The sequence below is a fragment of the Chanos chanos genome, chromosome 15 (genome assembly GCF_902362185.1).
Source record: "Chanos chanos chromosome 15, fChaCha1.1, whole genome shotgun sequence".
Taxonomy (NCBI): domain Eukaryota; kingdom Metazoa; phylum Chordata; class Actinopteri; order Gonorynchiformes; family Chanidae; genus Chanos; species Chanos chanos.
Window position 1 is genome coordinate 10,342,824 of NC_044509.1, and position 14,514 is coordinate 10,357,337.

At 43.1% G+C, this 14,514-nt stretch overlaps 1 protein-coding gene across 3 annotated transcripts in view; it reads left to right on the plus strand.

The window, feature by feature from the left end:
- The first annotated feature begins 287 nt into the window (after positions 1-287).
- The window catches only part of cblb (Cbl proto-oncogene B, E3 ubiquitin protein ligase), a 52,629-nt gene continuing 38,402 nt past the window's right edge, over positions 288-14,514 (plus strand). For 2 of the 3 annotated variants that reach the window (XM_030792427.1, XM_030792429.1), the window contains exons 1-3: positions 288-559; positions 1,093-1,270; positions 1,868-2,118. In XM_030792427.1, the coding sequence (XP_030648287.1) occupies positions 1,103-1,270; positions 1,868-2,118 (419 nt within the window). In that variant the 5' untranslated portion in view covers positions 288-559; positions 1,093-1,102. The remainder of the gene's footprint in view (positions 560-1,092; positions 1,271-1,867; positions 2,119-14,514) is intronic. The other variant, XM_030792428.1, reaches the window with a different exon arrangement.

Genomic DNA, 14,514 nt, shown 5'->3' on the forward strand with positions numbered 1-14,514 from the left:
TGTGAAAGGAACAACCTACAAATCCGATCCTCATCACTTCATTTGATACCAAATTTACGGAAATAAAAGGCGTGCAATTTTTGGACTTAATTCTGATTGGTTTTGAGGGAGCTCTATCATCCTCTCAGCCACTTATACAATGGCGATGGCGCGATCTGTTCTGTGATAGGATACAAGGATTCGTTTGCCTCATATTATCCGCCCCCTCTCAGCTCCTCCTACCAGTTTCGCTGTTGGGAGGGAACCAAACGGGACGCTATGTGCCTCTTGCAGCGCTGCTGTTGAAAGCGTACTGATTTTTAACCGCGTAGCGTCGGGATCATACTAGCGACCTAGGAAAGAAGGATTTAATTCAATTAATTTGTTTTTCGGTGAACTCACATGGAGATGTTTGCCACCGATTGACTATCCGGACAGAGATGAGGTAGTTTGCTGTGTATTTGCCTTTTTTTTCGCTTTTGTTGCGTTTTCATTTTGTTGGTGGGGACCTTCTGGCTTCAACTCAGGAACTCTCCATTGACATTCCTAGTTCTGGCAGCTGTCTTGTTTTTCTGCCGCAGTAAGTCTGGAGATTTTTCAAGATTTTACACTCCGTTCTCGTCTGTTAAGAGAATCAAAGAACTTTGCAGATAAGCTTTGGAAACCAGTTGTCACACAGATACAACATTTAAAATTTTATTTCTGTAAAAATTGGATTCTCCCTTCTTTGTATAACATCCACACTTGTAAACACCTATTTAACTTTCAAAATCCTACCAGTCCAGTAGAGCGTAATGAACTATGTAACTGCGTTACCACACTCAAGTAGCCTTGCCTTGCTCAACTTTAAACTGTTTCCAAATGTTGACTACGTTGAAACTGTTCAGAAGGAAACTTGGCGAGAGGTTGTCGTTTAGTTTTGGTGGCGTAACCTGGAACTCTGTTAATCAGCGTGGTCATAACTGAGAAGTTTGACATCCAAAAACCTTGGCAATAGTTCGCATACTCGTCATTGCTGCTCCGTGAGTTAGTGTTTTTTGCCAGCTGCCTTTGCTTATATAGTTTTTTTCACATGTCTACCAGCCTAGACAGATTTGTATGTCTGTATTTCAGTGTGTAGAAAATGGCAACTGCACTTAGTGGTCGCAATCCGGGTGGACGCGCACCTAACCAACGGAAAGGCCGGATTTTAGGCATCATCGACGCTATTCATGATGCTGTGGGACCGCCGAAACAAGCTGCAGCTGATCGCCGTACGGTGGAGAAGACTTGGAAACTAATGGACAAAGTGGTAAGTGTACTCAGTAATCGTGAAATCAAGAGTTAAAGCACTTAGCAAAAGTGTCAACATAAACATGCCTTGTGTAGTGCAAAATTACCATAGAAAGCTAATGCTCACCGTCCAACTTTGTTTTTTTTTTTGGTGCTTGTTGATACGTTCCTTGTTGGATGATTTACATGTGCTTAGATGGGGAAATTTTCAGACTCTATTGCAAATCGTTTAATGTCATGTGAATAACGAACGAATGTGAAGACATAACAGACGGGTATGGGGCCTAGGTAGTGATGAAATACCGGGATAAATTTCTGCATTTCCCTTTTTTTAAAAAAAAAAAAAATTGCATGTCAGTTTACGCTATCTTTGATCGGCTTTACGAAGTGAATTGTGTAGACAGTCGCATCATTCCTATATTTTGGTGGGGTTTTGAAGACTATAACCAGGTAGAATGGTTGTTATTTCAAATCACTGTGTCTGTACATCAGTTTACATGACCTTGTGCGGCACGTGCCAGTGCCACCCATTACAGTGTGTTGTGACATGTCAGGCCTCATCACACTTAACTTTGAATTGCATGGATGAAACATAATTTTGTGTATTTTGTTATAGGTGAGGCTGTGTCAGAACCCAAGATTACAGCTGAAGAACAGTCCTCCTTACATCTTGGATATCTTACCTGACACGTATCAGCACTTACGGCTTATACTGTGCAAGTATGAGGAAAATCAAAGACTCACACAGCTCAGTGAAAATGACTATTTTAAGATCTACATTGACAGCCTCATGAAGAAATCCAAACGGGCGATCCGCCTATTTAAGGAGGGCAAGGAGAGGATGTACGAGGAGCAGTCTCAAGACAGGTAAGGAATGCCTTTCTTCACAGGCTGTTATATCTTTCTCATTTTCTTTGGTCATTGCTTAACTGTGAGCAAACTGTTGTTGTCCCTCGCTTTACTGTTGTCTTTTGTCCCCTAATGAGCAAAGACAGACTATGTGAAAACTGTAATGAAACCTTGTCACCAGGCTCTGCTTCAGTGTTTTTCTTTTCCTGGGGAAAAAAAAAACATTATGTGAAAATAACACTGTCCCAATGTGTTCATGAGCCTGGAGTCTGAGATTAGTGTGACCTGATATCCTCTCTTATTCACTGCTTACTCAGCATAGCAGATGTTTATCCTTTGTCCTTGACTATTGTTTAAGACTTAGACCAGGTGTTTTTTAAAGGTAATTGTAACATGTCATCGTGCTTGTCAGCTTAATCCCCGGATTAGTAGTCTCGTTTATGCTGCTGATCTGTCAGTTATTGAACAAGCTGAAGGGTTCATTAGAGGCAGAGAGAGAGAGAGCGAGAGAGAAAAAAAAAGTCATGTGACTTCAGACTCCCAGTCTTTCGATCTTGTTGGTTGTAGCGTTTGCATGATTTTGAGTTACTGCTAATAACCATGGAAACCCATCTCTGATCAAGAGATCTAACCCCCGTCTGCATCTGAACCCTGACCAGTCCAAACCACACACTTTGTGGAAAAACTCAAATGAGAGAGTTCCAATGAGAGAGCTACTGCTCTCTGTGATACCTCTAATTATGGTAGCTAGTTTCCAGAAGACCTCAGCACACACATACTGAATAGTACTCTGCTTGGTTCAGGAGGAACCAAACCCGTGTGTTGGGAGAGTGGGAAGGTTTGCAGATTTAAAATGTGTTCTCCATCGCTCTGAAGCTTTGATTAATGAGGAAAATCTTTCTTTTCTGACAGACAAGTGTTGCATTTCCAGCATAGATCAAAGGAGGACCTCCCGTTTGCAATTACATTGCATTTAGGTCACGCACTATTAAGGCGCACACAAGAGACTAGTAATTCTCAACATTTCTTTTGCAACATCCCTAGAATCATCTGCATTTGTCATATGGTGTTTCCTACAGTGTTGTTTTTTTTTTTTTCTTCTTCTTCTTCTTCGATGCATCAAACGGTTGGGAAATGCGCTCTGTAAAGGCTTAGACTTGGCTCCAGGCCGTAAGGCTCAATTTAAAGTCATTTGGTTGTTTGGTCCCTTCAGTTGATATTAATCTCTGCATCCTCTGTTGGGGAAGAATGATTAAGATCAGGCCTGTGGGTGAGGGGTTTGCAGGGATGCAAAGGAGAGAGAGAGCGAGAGAGAGAGAGAGAGAGAGAGAGACACTAAAAGCAGTCGCCCCGGGACGTTAGCTGACAGGCCGTCCTGACACATTGTTGTATCACGGAGCCGCGACACGACGGACAGAGGTATCGGTTGACGGCCCCGAATCGTCTGGCACGTCACCCCGTCTTAAATCTCACGGGGACGACCCCCCCCCCCCCCCCCCCCCCCCCCCCCCCCCCCCTCCGCTGCCCTGAAGGGCACGTCCGACTGATGGACTGACTGGAGGAACAAAGCGAACTTGTCATTTTGTGGACAGACACAAAGCTAAGAGAAGAGGGTTCATGCACAGTGCAGTAGAGCTGTTGGGAGCTATCAGCACATAACACTGAATGGGCCCCTGGTCTACAGCCCAGCATCTGTGTGGAGTCCCGACATGTGCTTTTGTAATTATAGCAAACCTCCTGGAGCTCAGAGTGGGGACTGTGTCTCTGGTGCATGCACACTCCTCACTGCCGTAAATAGACTCTACCCATGCTGTGTTAAACTGTCAGGGGCTCTGAGAGGGCGAATTACCCTTTCAACTCAAGAGAGTGGTTCCAAGGCTCTTCCTTTTTCTTTTCTTTGTTTTTGGGTTTTTTTTTTTTTTTTTTTTAGCTTGTCTTAATCTCTTAAACAATCATCTAATCAAAGTTAGCCACGCTCTGTGGTCGATTTTGTTTAAAATAGATTTTCGTTTGGGTTTTTTTTTTTTTATATATCCGTTTCTTAAAGATGAAAAATTAAAGTAATTTAATTTCTCTGCTTTTTTGTTATTTGATCTTTTATCTCTTCTTTTCTTTCGCTTATGCCTATATTTTTTTTAATTACTCTGATTTACTGTGACATTAGCGTGCTGTAAGTATTTGCCTCTTTTTAAATCCGTTTGCTGAAATGCCACTTAGAAATACCATAACCCTCCAGTGATGGATATGATCTTAATTAATCATACCTAAAGGTAATTAAGCTAAAAAGTACAGGCCCTGGGGTCAGGCTAATGTGATTACACTTGGACTTGAATTGTTTAGACCCGAAGGGTCTTTGCAGCGTGTTCCCCTCTCTCTCAAACGACCTCTGTCTTTTTGGTCTCGCTCACTATTTGTGCCTACATTATCAAAATAGACAAATGATCAAAATTAAGTTCCAGGTTTCAAAGCGTCTTTATGCAAACAAACTTGGTGAACAATCAAATCTGGTCATAATATTTATGGAACATGATGGTGTATCGAAAGAATTGCACAGGGAGGTGTAACAGTATAATCTTTTGCAAAGTCATGATTGCACCAGACACGACAGTTTTAATCTCGTTACTTTGATGATTATTGGTGAGGTTGCTTAGGTTCCATGCACTTTCTTCTGGCTCAAGTAGGCTAAGTGTATTACCATCAATTAGTATTGACATTAAGAGCCAATCGCACCAACAGAGGAGACAGAGATGAATGGGCAGGAGGGACATGTTCAGTGCAGATGTAGCTCTCTGTCTGATGGTGTCTGTATGTTTGAGGAAGGTGGTAGTCAGGAAGATGCCTAGAGGTTTGCGATCTTCTGCCTTGACGGTTTGGTTTTGGTTTAAGCAGTGCTTTATCTAATATTAATCTCTGCAGTCATACAGACAGAATAAAACATAATATAATTAAATATTAAATCTACGAGAAATAGTCTGTAATTAGTACAGAAAGGGGTTCTATTATAATTATATTTTATCTGTGCAGAGCTCATTCATGTTCAGAGGTGTGTCTGAACCTACGAAAAACAACCGTTTGCACAAAGAGCCCTGCGCCGCGTATATGTTAAACTGTGGCTTTGAGGTTAGCTTTTCTGTCGAAGTAGAAAGGTTATACCAATCGAGACATGCTTATGCTGTGAAGACACGTCAAACAAAACAAGTGACCCCCCCCCCCCTCACCCCCCACCACCACTCTCCTCCACTTCCCTCTCTTAAATATGCAGCCTGTGGATCTCTTATGCATTCCACCAGCCCAGCTGACCTGTGAAATCAAGCTATACGTTCTGTCTTGTCTTTACGTAATTGAAGCCTGTGCTTATCGCCCGAACTTCCTTACCCTTTTTTTTTATGTACTTAAAAAAAATTCATCTGAGAGAGGGGAACATTGGAGGTTAGCTTTGGATCTTCAACCTTAAGTTCTCATATCTGTCACGATAAAGTCACTTTTCTATGCTACGCAACAATGCGGCGTGAAAAGCCCATAACGTGTAGGTGTATTTTTTTTTTTTTTTTTTTTTTCTTATTTGAGAGCAAAGAGACTTTCTAGGTGCTTTAGCAAGCTTCTCAGTTAATGCTTACCTCTTGTTCTCTTTACGTTGTGTAGGTGACAGAACATTTTGCGTCCTCTCCCTCGTGTGTGGGTTGTGGACTTTGATGGTAAACTGAACGTGCCTAGTTTAGCTTCTCTGTGGGATTTCCTTGACATGGATAAACACTCTGCTGTATTTGTTTGGACCTGTTCAGTGCTCCACCATCTGGAGAGCGTAAACAACGAAAAAAAAAAAAAAAAAAGTTCTACGCATTTTTGTGTGTGTAGGCTAATGTGTACGTCTCAGTAAATCTGCATACCAGAAAAAAAAAAACAAAAAACTCTTTTTCACACAGTGTCACTAGATGCAAGTCAAATTTCAAGCAACAGCTGGAAGGTTCAAGAATGGTTGCAAGTGGCCACGCGGTAGCAGCTCTGGTAAACCCGTAAAGACTGCAGGGGTCACCTTCACGTCTTTATGAGGGTAGTTTTGGATGTGTAAGGGAGAATGTGGTATTTGTTCTGCACAAAGAGCAAAAAAAGTGGAAAAAAACGCGAAGTGAAAATGCAGTGCTTGATGGAAACAGAGCTATGGATGTGAAACTCTGCATGCCACTATCTCAAATTAGCAACTGTCTTTTTTTTTTTTTTTTTTTTTTTTACCTCTGTTTTTTGGTGACTGAGTGAAGAGAGTGAGCGTTAGGATTTCATTCTTATTTAGTAGCTCAAGACCAACAGACAACGGATCATAAGATTTATTTGTTTTAGGTGAAGCCCTTTTTGAACTGTTTAATGTGTTATGCTGCTCATTTTAGGAGAGTGCCTAATCACGATTTGTGTGTTTGTAATTTGTGTTTTTTTTGTGAGTTGAGGCTCACAAAATCCTCCAGCAGAAGGATTTGCTGGATATAATTTGGGGTATTTACAGATAAAACCCTTCAAAGTTATTGACCCCTCCCCTTTTTGGGTGGGTGGGTGGGGTGGAGGGGTGGGGGCTGATGAAAGGGATGCAGGGGATGTTCTGACTCCCGCCTCTCGGAGCCTGTGTGCCAAATGGCTCCCACACTTTGTTGCACACCCTTTTCTCTCCAACTGCCGCCATAAATCCAGACGTCCCCTGCACAGCCACACCAGCAAGCTCCAACAACCAAACCACAACGCAGCACTGCGGATCGGGCAGGCAGTTCACAAAGATCAATCCGCAAAAAAGTCGGCTATGGATCCGACTTCTCTGGTGGCATTTTGATTGTGATGTTTATCATTTTTTTCTGGAAAAAAAAAAAGATTCTGTCTGTGCTGATTAGCGGACTTGTGATTAATGAGCTAAAAGTTAAGTTCAAAGAAGCACACAATCAGCCTGACTCCAGTCTGCCTTTAATCAGCTGGTACTGTGACGACAAAGAAATTTCTCTCTGTATGCTTTACCTTCCTTCTCCTGTGGAGCTACCTGTTTTTCCGTGGCTCGGCACTTAGTAACATTCAGGCTTGTCCGTGGCTCTTAAAAGCTTTTGTCTAAGGAAAGAAAAGAACTTCATTAAAGCAAAGTCCATTTCAGAAGTGTGTATTTTGAGGGTTGTCTGAAGAGTGGTCTTTGAGTAGTAACAGGAAGCGTGGCGTTGTAGCAGCTCGGAGCTGGACGGGAATGGTAACAAGCTTAGATTTATGTCCTCCAGAGGGAGGGCACGGAGGCAAGATCAGCCAGAAGTGCCAGACAGTCACTGCGACTCTGATTTCTGCCGAAGATTGGTTGGGCTACATGCGGCACATGCAGGGAGCAAATTAAGCCAATTAAATGTTGCACAAGAAACTAATCAGCCAGAGTCGCAGCCTGAATTTGAAAGTGCCAGGAGTTTAAAAGAAAGAGAGAGAGAAAGAAAGAAAGAGAGAAAGAAAGGAAGAGGGGGGAAAAACCCAGCAACATCCTGTTCATATGTTTCCTCTCTGCATTCACTCTTTCATTATCACCTCACAAGGGCTGGACGTACAGGGTTTCCCAGATCAGAAGCTCTTCTGGGGCCAGGAGCCTGGTGCCTGAAAGCATGAGTTCTTTTGTGGTCGCCCCGGTGTGCACACAGACACAACACAACACAACACAAACTCACACACACACACATTCTCTTTCAAAAGCTATGATCCCCCCCCCCCCCGCTGTTTCTCCACAGGGGAGTCTGTGTGAGCCGCTGATGTCATTTGGAAAAGCTGCGACACAGACACACACAAAGCCCCCTCACACCATCATACTTCATACATGAATATTCCTGTAATGGATGATTAGTTTTTTTTTTTTTTTTTTGTGGTTTCATCCGTGTCTCGAATATGTCAGAACATCCGGATGCCTTTTTGGCTTTTTTCTCACAGGTCTCCTCCTGCCTCACCTCCCCACCCCATCTCTCTTCCATTCACTCTCAGTGACATCCTTTTATAGTCATCACTTTAAGGTACAAAGAAGTCTGTTTTATACACGATCAGTGTGGTTGAATGTCATAGTTTCCACCAGTCAGAATGGAGGATTTGGAAATCAGAAACAAGCAAAGATGCCTTAAAGGCTTCCTTCATAATGTCTTATCAGCTTTAGTGGATAGGCAGGAGAGCAGATGGGAAACCAAGATGCATTCTGGTTGAAGGAATCAAGCAGCAAATCAATAGTGTTTCTGACAGCTGTGTCCCAGGAAACTGTGTCTGATGTGGGCATGGGCAGAGAACAGAAGAAAGGGGGGGAAAAAAACGCCTTTGTTTCTTTGTTGTTCTGATCAAGGAACTTAATGCATCACATCAGTGCTATGGGTCAGGTCTTGGCACTACTGATTTTGACACGTGTGCAATAAAGAGCAGATATCTGGATTGGGTTTTTTTTTCCCTTCTGAAACTGACTCTGTTCTAGAATAAATTTAAGAGATTATTCAGTGGCATTTTGTGGGTGTCGTCCTTTTGTGTGGTGGAGGTCTTCTGGGAGTCTGGCTAGTGCATTAGATATATTGTTGATGTGTGTTCCCCAACACCCCCTACTCGACAGCCTTCTCGTTATATGCCCCCCCCCCACCCATTTGAACCCTTCCCCTCCCATCCTACTCTGTCAGGCCATCTGAGCTTGGCTCTTCAGCTTTTAAGACAGAAATGAATTTGGACAGGCTGTGAACAAGCAGCTCGAAGCCAAGCCAACTTAACATGCTTTGTGCTCACTCAACCTATGGAACAGTAGATAAAGTGCTCAAGCATATTGATGATGACATCACTTTAGGCGTTAAAAGCATCACCGCACGGTCAGCTTCGTAAAGCCTTATACAGACGGTCCGTAGCGGTTTCTAAAACGCGGTTTCTGAAGACGTATGGAGACAGGCAAAGCTTTCGGCCACGCTCTCTCCACGCGGCAAAGACCCCAGTAAACTCATCAGCACTTCTGGAGAACCATAAAGCTCTTGTAAGGCTCCGCTGTCACTTTCCATCGACGTGCTCGGGACAGGAACTCTGAGCTGGCAGCTGCGAAGCTCGCCTGTACCGCCCGAGCGTAAAGCTTTCTTCAGACTACATGCTACGCCGCGACCCGTACGCCAAGGCCGTGTGAAAGTCCAGGGAAAATGTCACCGTGGATTAAGCCTCTGGAATCTTCTTCTCTTATTCATCAGTTAACGTCACAAACACATCCATTTCTATAAAGGCTGAAGTTGCCTGGTTGTGTGTGTGTGTTTTTTTTTTTTTTTTTCACGAATCCAAACCACAGCTCTTCTGAAACACGCAGCATGTTAATTGTGTACTGACCTGAGGCTGAGACTTCCTGTTCGAAGCTGAAAGCTGTTGCATAATAAAATGGATGAGTTAAGATAACAGACACGTTCTTTCAATAGTTCATTAATCGCTTTATTCTTTTAAGGTGTAAGGAGGTCTCCCTCAGGGTTCTAATAAGTTGCCTCTTAATTAGGATAATTAAACTTTTGTACTTTAGGGTTGTTTTTTTTTTTTTTTTTCTTTTTCCTTTCTTAAATTAAATTAGTTTAGTGCCGCTGAATCACCTGCCCTGTTTTGTCTAATTTGTCTGTTTCGTCTATTTCGTCTTTGTGCTGGGGCCACAGTCCCCAGGCCAGAAAGACACTTCCCAGCGTGCCACTTAGCATGATGGGCTTGTTTGTGGATCTTCCAGCAGCAGTTTTCTTGTGCGAGTGCCGCTATTGATCTGCCTTTTCCTGAGTAGCAGCCTCTCTGAGAGGACAGCCCATAAACAAGCTCATTATTAGGGCAGGGAGATCTTAGAGTCGGAGGTGGGACTCTCTTCTCATCGCCCCGAAGGTTTCTCAGTCCCTGCCTGGTGGGACTCGTACAAATTATCAGGTTTCTGAAAGTTAGCGTTAGCATTCTTAACCCTTGGACCTTTCTGCTCTTGTAGGACCAGGTCGTCTTGACTAGTTAACCAGAGCAGAGATGGCGGTGAATGGAATGGAGTATGTTGACCTGCATGACTCTTAGTTCAGCTAACTTTCTTTAAACACGCTGTGCTGAATGATAGCCATGGAGATGGACTGAGAGCATGTGAAACTATCACAGTCGCAGGCTGCTGGGACTTCATATGTTTAACCCCCCCCCCCCCCCCCAAAAAAAAACAAAACACGCAGGCTTAAAATGCAGAGTTTTGCCAAGAATCTAACTTTATTTTCTGCACTTCAGCGTAGATGCAGTTAGATTATCCTGTTTATCCGAATCTGTTTGCAGGAATGTGGTTTTCACATGCTTGGGAACCGTATGAAATCATTATTTTTTCTCATAGTCATTGTGATTCGAGCAACCCCTTGACACTGTTTTTTCCTGTTGCATGGAGCTTTATCGGCATGGCAACAGTGGTGCATCCTGACATTTTTGTGTGACTGTTGTCGTAGAAACGCGTAAGTGTGTCTGTGGATTTCTGCTTGTCGTGTCTAATCGTGACCCGCATTTGCCCTGTCACAACTGCATCAATGTGACCACATGTGAGCTTCCTCAGAGTTGACCATCTCGTACACTAACGACTGAAAATGCCCCAACGCGGTAGTCTGGCAATTAGTCACTAGCTGTAGGACGATGGTAATATTGATTTAGACTCACTAGCTCTGCACTTATCATTATCCAAGAGATTTTGCTTTGTCATGCTACGAGCTTCTTCCAATTTGTTATGCTTCTTGGTTCTTTTTTTTTTTGGAAAAGACAAAGTGCTCCAGTGTTTTTGCAGTTACTGAGTGGGTAGGATGTGAGTGCGCTTTGTATAATCTCAGTTGTGCACTGTGAACTGTGGAGGCAAAGATCTGCTGCAGCTCATGGTGAAGTTCCTCTTTCAGCTCTGAGGGTACATGAGTTGTGACGTCATCCGTTCTTATCTTAGGAGACATGGCCACTCGCAACAGGAAGTGGCCTTGTCGCAAGGTCCTTCATGCATATGTAGGGACATGCAGCTCCTAGCAGTGTGTGTGTGTGTGTGTGTGTGTGTGTGTGTGTGTGCGCGCGCACGCGTGTGTGTGTGAGTGCGCGCGTGCGTGTGTGAGTGCGCGCGTGCGTGTGTGCTTCCTCCCCCAAAAAGCTGTGTCTAGACTGTCCACTAGGCCAAGAGAGGTGGGCTGGGAATTGTGGTTCTTCAGGGAAACCTCTTCAGCTCAGGCCTTTCTCAATCCAGTGGCTCATCCAACCAACACGAGTCACTCAGTAGGCAGTTACAGGCAATCAGTGGCTCATCTCTGAGAAATGGAAGAATCAGGGGAAGCCGTGGGAAGAGAGGGGGCGTGGAGAAATCCATTCTCTCTAAAGAGGACAGCTTTTCAGAAACGCTGAGGGACTGACAGGAAATGATGCATATTCCTAAAGATACATCCTTGAATTCAGGGTCTTTTTTTTTTTCCCCCAAAGACAAAATAGGTACCAGGATATCCTTATTATCACGGTGTCACACAACAGCGAAATTAACAAACGGATGGAAAGAGCCTAAGCAAGACACGCTTCGTTTTAACACACGAAAAGCTGTCAAATGCTTTTCCATTTGTGTCGTCAGGTGAATACAGTACATATAATGACACTTGAGAGTACAACCCACATGAAATTTCATTTTCAGTAAGTACACTGAAAATGTGTTGGATAGGAATATAAGTGTATGTTATGAATTTGTACCACACAGCGTTGAAATGGTTCTGTCATTTATCATCGTATACACCTATGTTGATACGGTGTAGAGCTTAGCAAATTGTATATATTGTATTCACAGAGGAGATTCGTTTTTTGAAGCATGTAGTAAAAATGCATGAACCATAGATAAGTGGCACTGTTAAACATATGTTTTTTTTTTTTTTTTTTCCTCGTCGGAGGTCCCGTGAGACGGCCGCTTCTTTGGCTCAGATGAATGAGTTCACATGAAAGGTGTCACTAACTGAAGCCATCTGCTGAGGAAAGGGGGTTTGGGCTTCCAGCCACCACGCCTGGAAGAGAGTGAGAGAGAGAGAGAGAGAAAAAGAGAGAGAGAGAGTGAGTGAGAGAGACACTCAAGTACGTAAATGAATGAGTGGCACATGGGCGGAGAGAGAGAGGGAGCTCTTACTCACCCCCGTTCTGAGTAAGACGGCGTGTGGAAGGACTGACACAGGTCTGTGGAATGGAGGGGTGTCCCTCCGGTGTGAGAGAGTTCAGAGCGGTCCACACTTACTCACTGCATAACCACGTTCCCCCATGACAAAGCAGGGGAACACCGGGGCAGCCCTACACCTCATACCTCATTTTCTCTCTCTCTCTCTCTCTCTCTCTCTCTCTCTGTGTCCCGCTCACACTCTCTTTCCTCCTGGACCTGTGCTGGGAATGGCTGGCAGGCTCTCCTACGGCTCAGGAAGCCCTCGTACCCAAGCAGTCTGTTTTTTTTTTTTTTTTTTTTTCCCCCTCTGAGCCCACCATCAGATTTTATTGTCCCACAATTTGTCAATTATTTCACGAAGCGTGTTCCCGGTTTCCCTTCAAGCGCAGGTGCAACACTCTGATTAAGTCAATTTCTTATAGCTTATATAAACATTTATCCTTGTGCTTTAATTTAAGGAAAAATCAAAGCAGTATTTATTCCCTCCCTCTTTCCCTCTCTCTCTCTCTCCCTCCCCCTCTCTCTCCCTCTCTCTCCCTCTCTCTCTCTCTCTCTCTCTCTGTTCTAATTGCTCATGTCAATGTAGGAAGAAAAGTATAAGATCTGGTGTGCAGCTGCTGACTTGTGGTGAGGCGGATATGAGCGGTGTTGAGACATTAAACCTAGTAATTCTAGATCCATGGTCTAGTCATTACAGACACAAGACATGTAGTGTAGGCAGTGAGGCGGACTCTCCTCAAAATGCTTTACAGATTCGTCTTTGTGACAAATTCTTACTCATTCTGCGAGTGGATATAGCTTTCTATTCTCACATTTCCCTTGTAATTCGAATAAGAACGTGAATGTAAGGGCAATAAGCTAATATCTGTCAGCAACACGTTGCTCGTCATAGGATACAATTTCAGACATTTTGGTGATGGAAAGATGTGACATTTTGAGAAAAAAGCTACCTGTGGTTAAAAAGTTGATTCTATTACTTGTGAAGAGTTGGCGTTGACAGAAGGAATTACGGGATGTGAATATTATTTCCAGTTAATTTCCTGTACCATTTCCTCCCCCCAGTGGGAGGTTGACCGCTCTCTGGGCTACACAGATCTTTACCTGAGCCGTCTTTAACGAGCCTTCAAACAAACCCATTTGCCATCTGCTCTATCCTTAATACTCTTAAAAAATAAAAAGGGAGAGGAAGAATGATTTTTCTGACATTAAGAAAAATGTTTTCACGTCTCCATTAGTTGGAAGAAGAAACTAATGGAGGGGATGTGGAACGGGAAGGATTATATCAGTGATATTAAGAATATTTCACACTGGGAAACTGTACTTGAACTTTGGTGTTACTTTTGATGTGGTGTGACTGAACGTAGGAGAGAGATTTAAGAGATTTAAATAAATATTGACGTTGAAGTTGTTTATTTGCGATATTTTAAGGTATTTGCGGCTTATATCCGTTGCATGTTTTTAGATTGGCTGTAATTGAAAAGTAGGCTAAACTGTTAAAACTTCATAAGGGAAAAAAAAAAACATTGAACTTTCTTTTGATCTGTTTAAATTTTGCATAAATCCTCAAAGAAGCGATGAGAAAGCAGCTCAAATGTCTTTAAACAGAGAGAGAAAATCAGGAAATACGCTGCAGTAGTTGGGTGAGTGAACTGAAGAACAAGGAGACGGTAACCATCTGAAAATACCGTCTCATTGAAATGCACAGTCCCCTGAATAAAATGATAAACTCATGCAAACCTTTCACCCTAGATTCTGTCAACGAGACTTATTAGGCAGGAAGTGCAGTAAACGTGGGAAAGTTCTGAGTTTTACAGTCTCCGAATTACTTTAATCAACTCATCTCTTTGGTCTGCTTTGAAGTGAAAACAGCTAAGATATTCAAACAGCGTGCAGCCTGTGATTAACTGTCTTAACCTATCAAAGTTATGGTAGCTTTATGTTCTTTTGTGTTATGAGCAGAGCACAGAGAAAATATCCTTATTTTGCTTTGACTTATTTGAAGTTTACTTTTGTGTGAACATCCGAAAAGGAACCACTTAAATTTTTTAGCTATCGTTCATATTAACGCGCTGTATGCAAGCTTTGCTGCTCGAGGGTGAAAGTATAGACTTGAGCCTCAGGGTGCTGGTTCTATACCCTCATTGGCTCTTCTGTTGCATTTTGATTATCTCCATCCTACTTGACATTGGCCTGATAAACACCTGCAAATTGAAAGCTTGTTTGCCAGTCATTCTTTGGTTCTGATTGGCCGGCGTTCAGCGGCGCTGATTAATCCC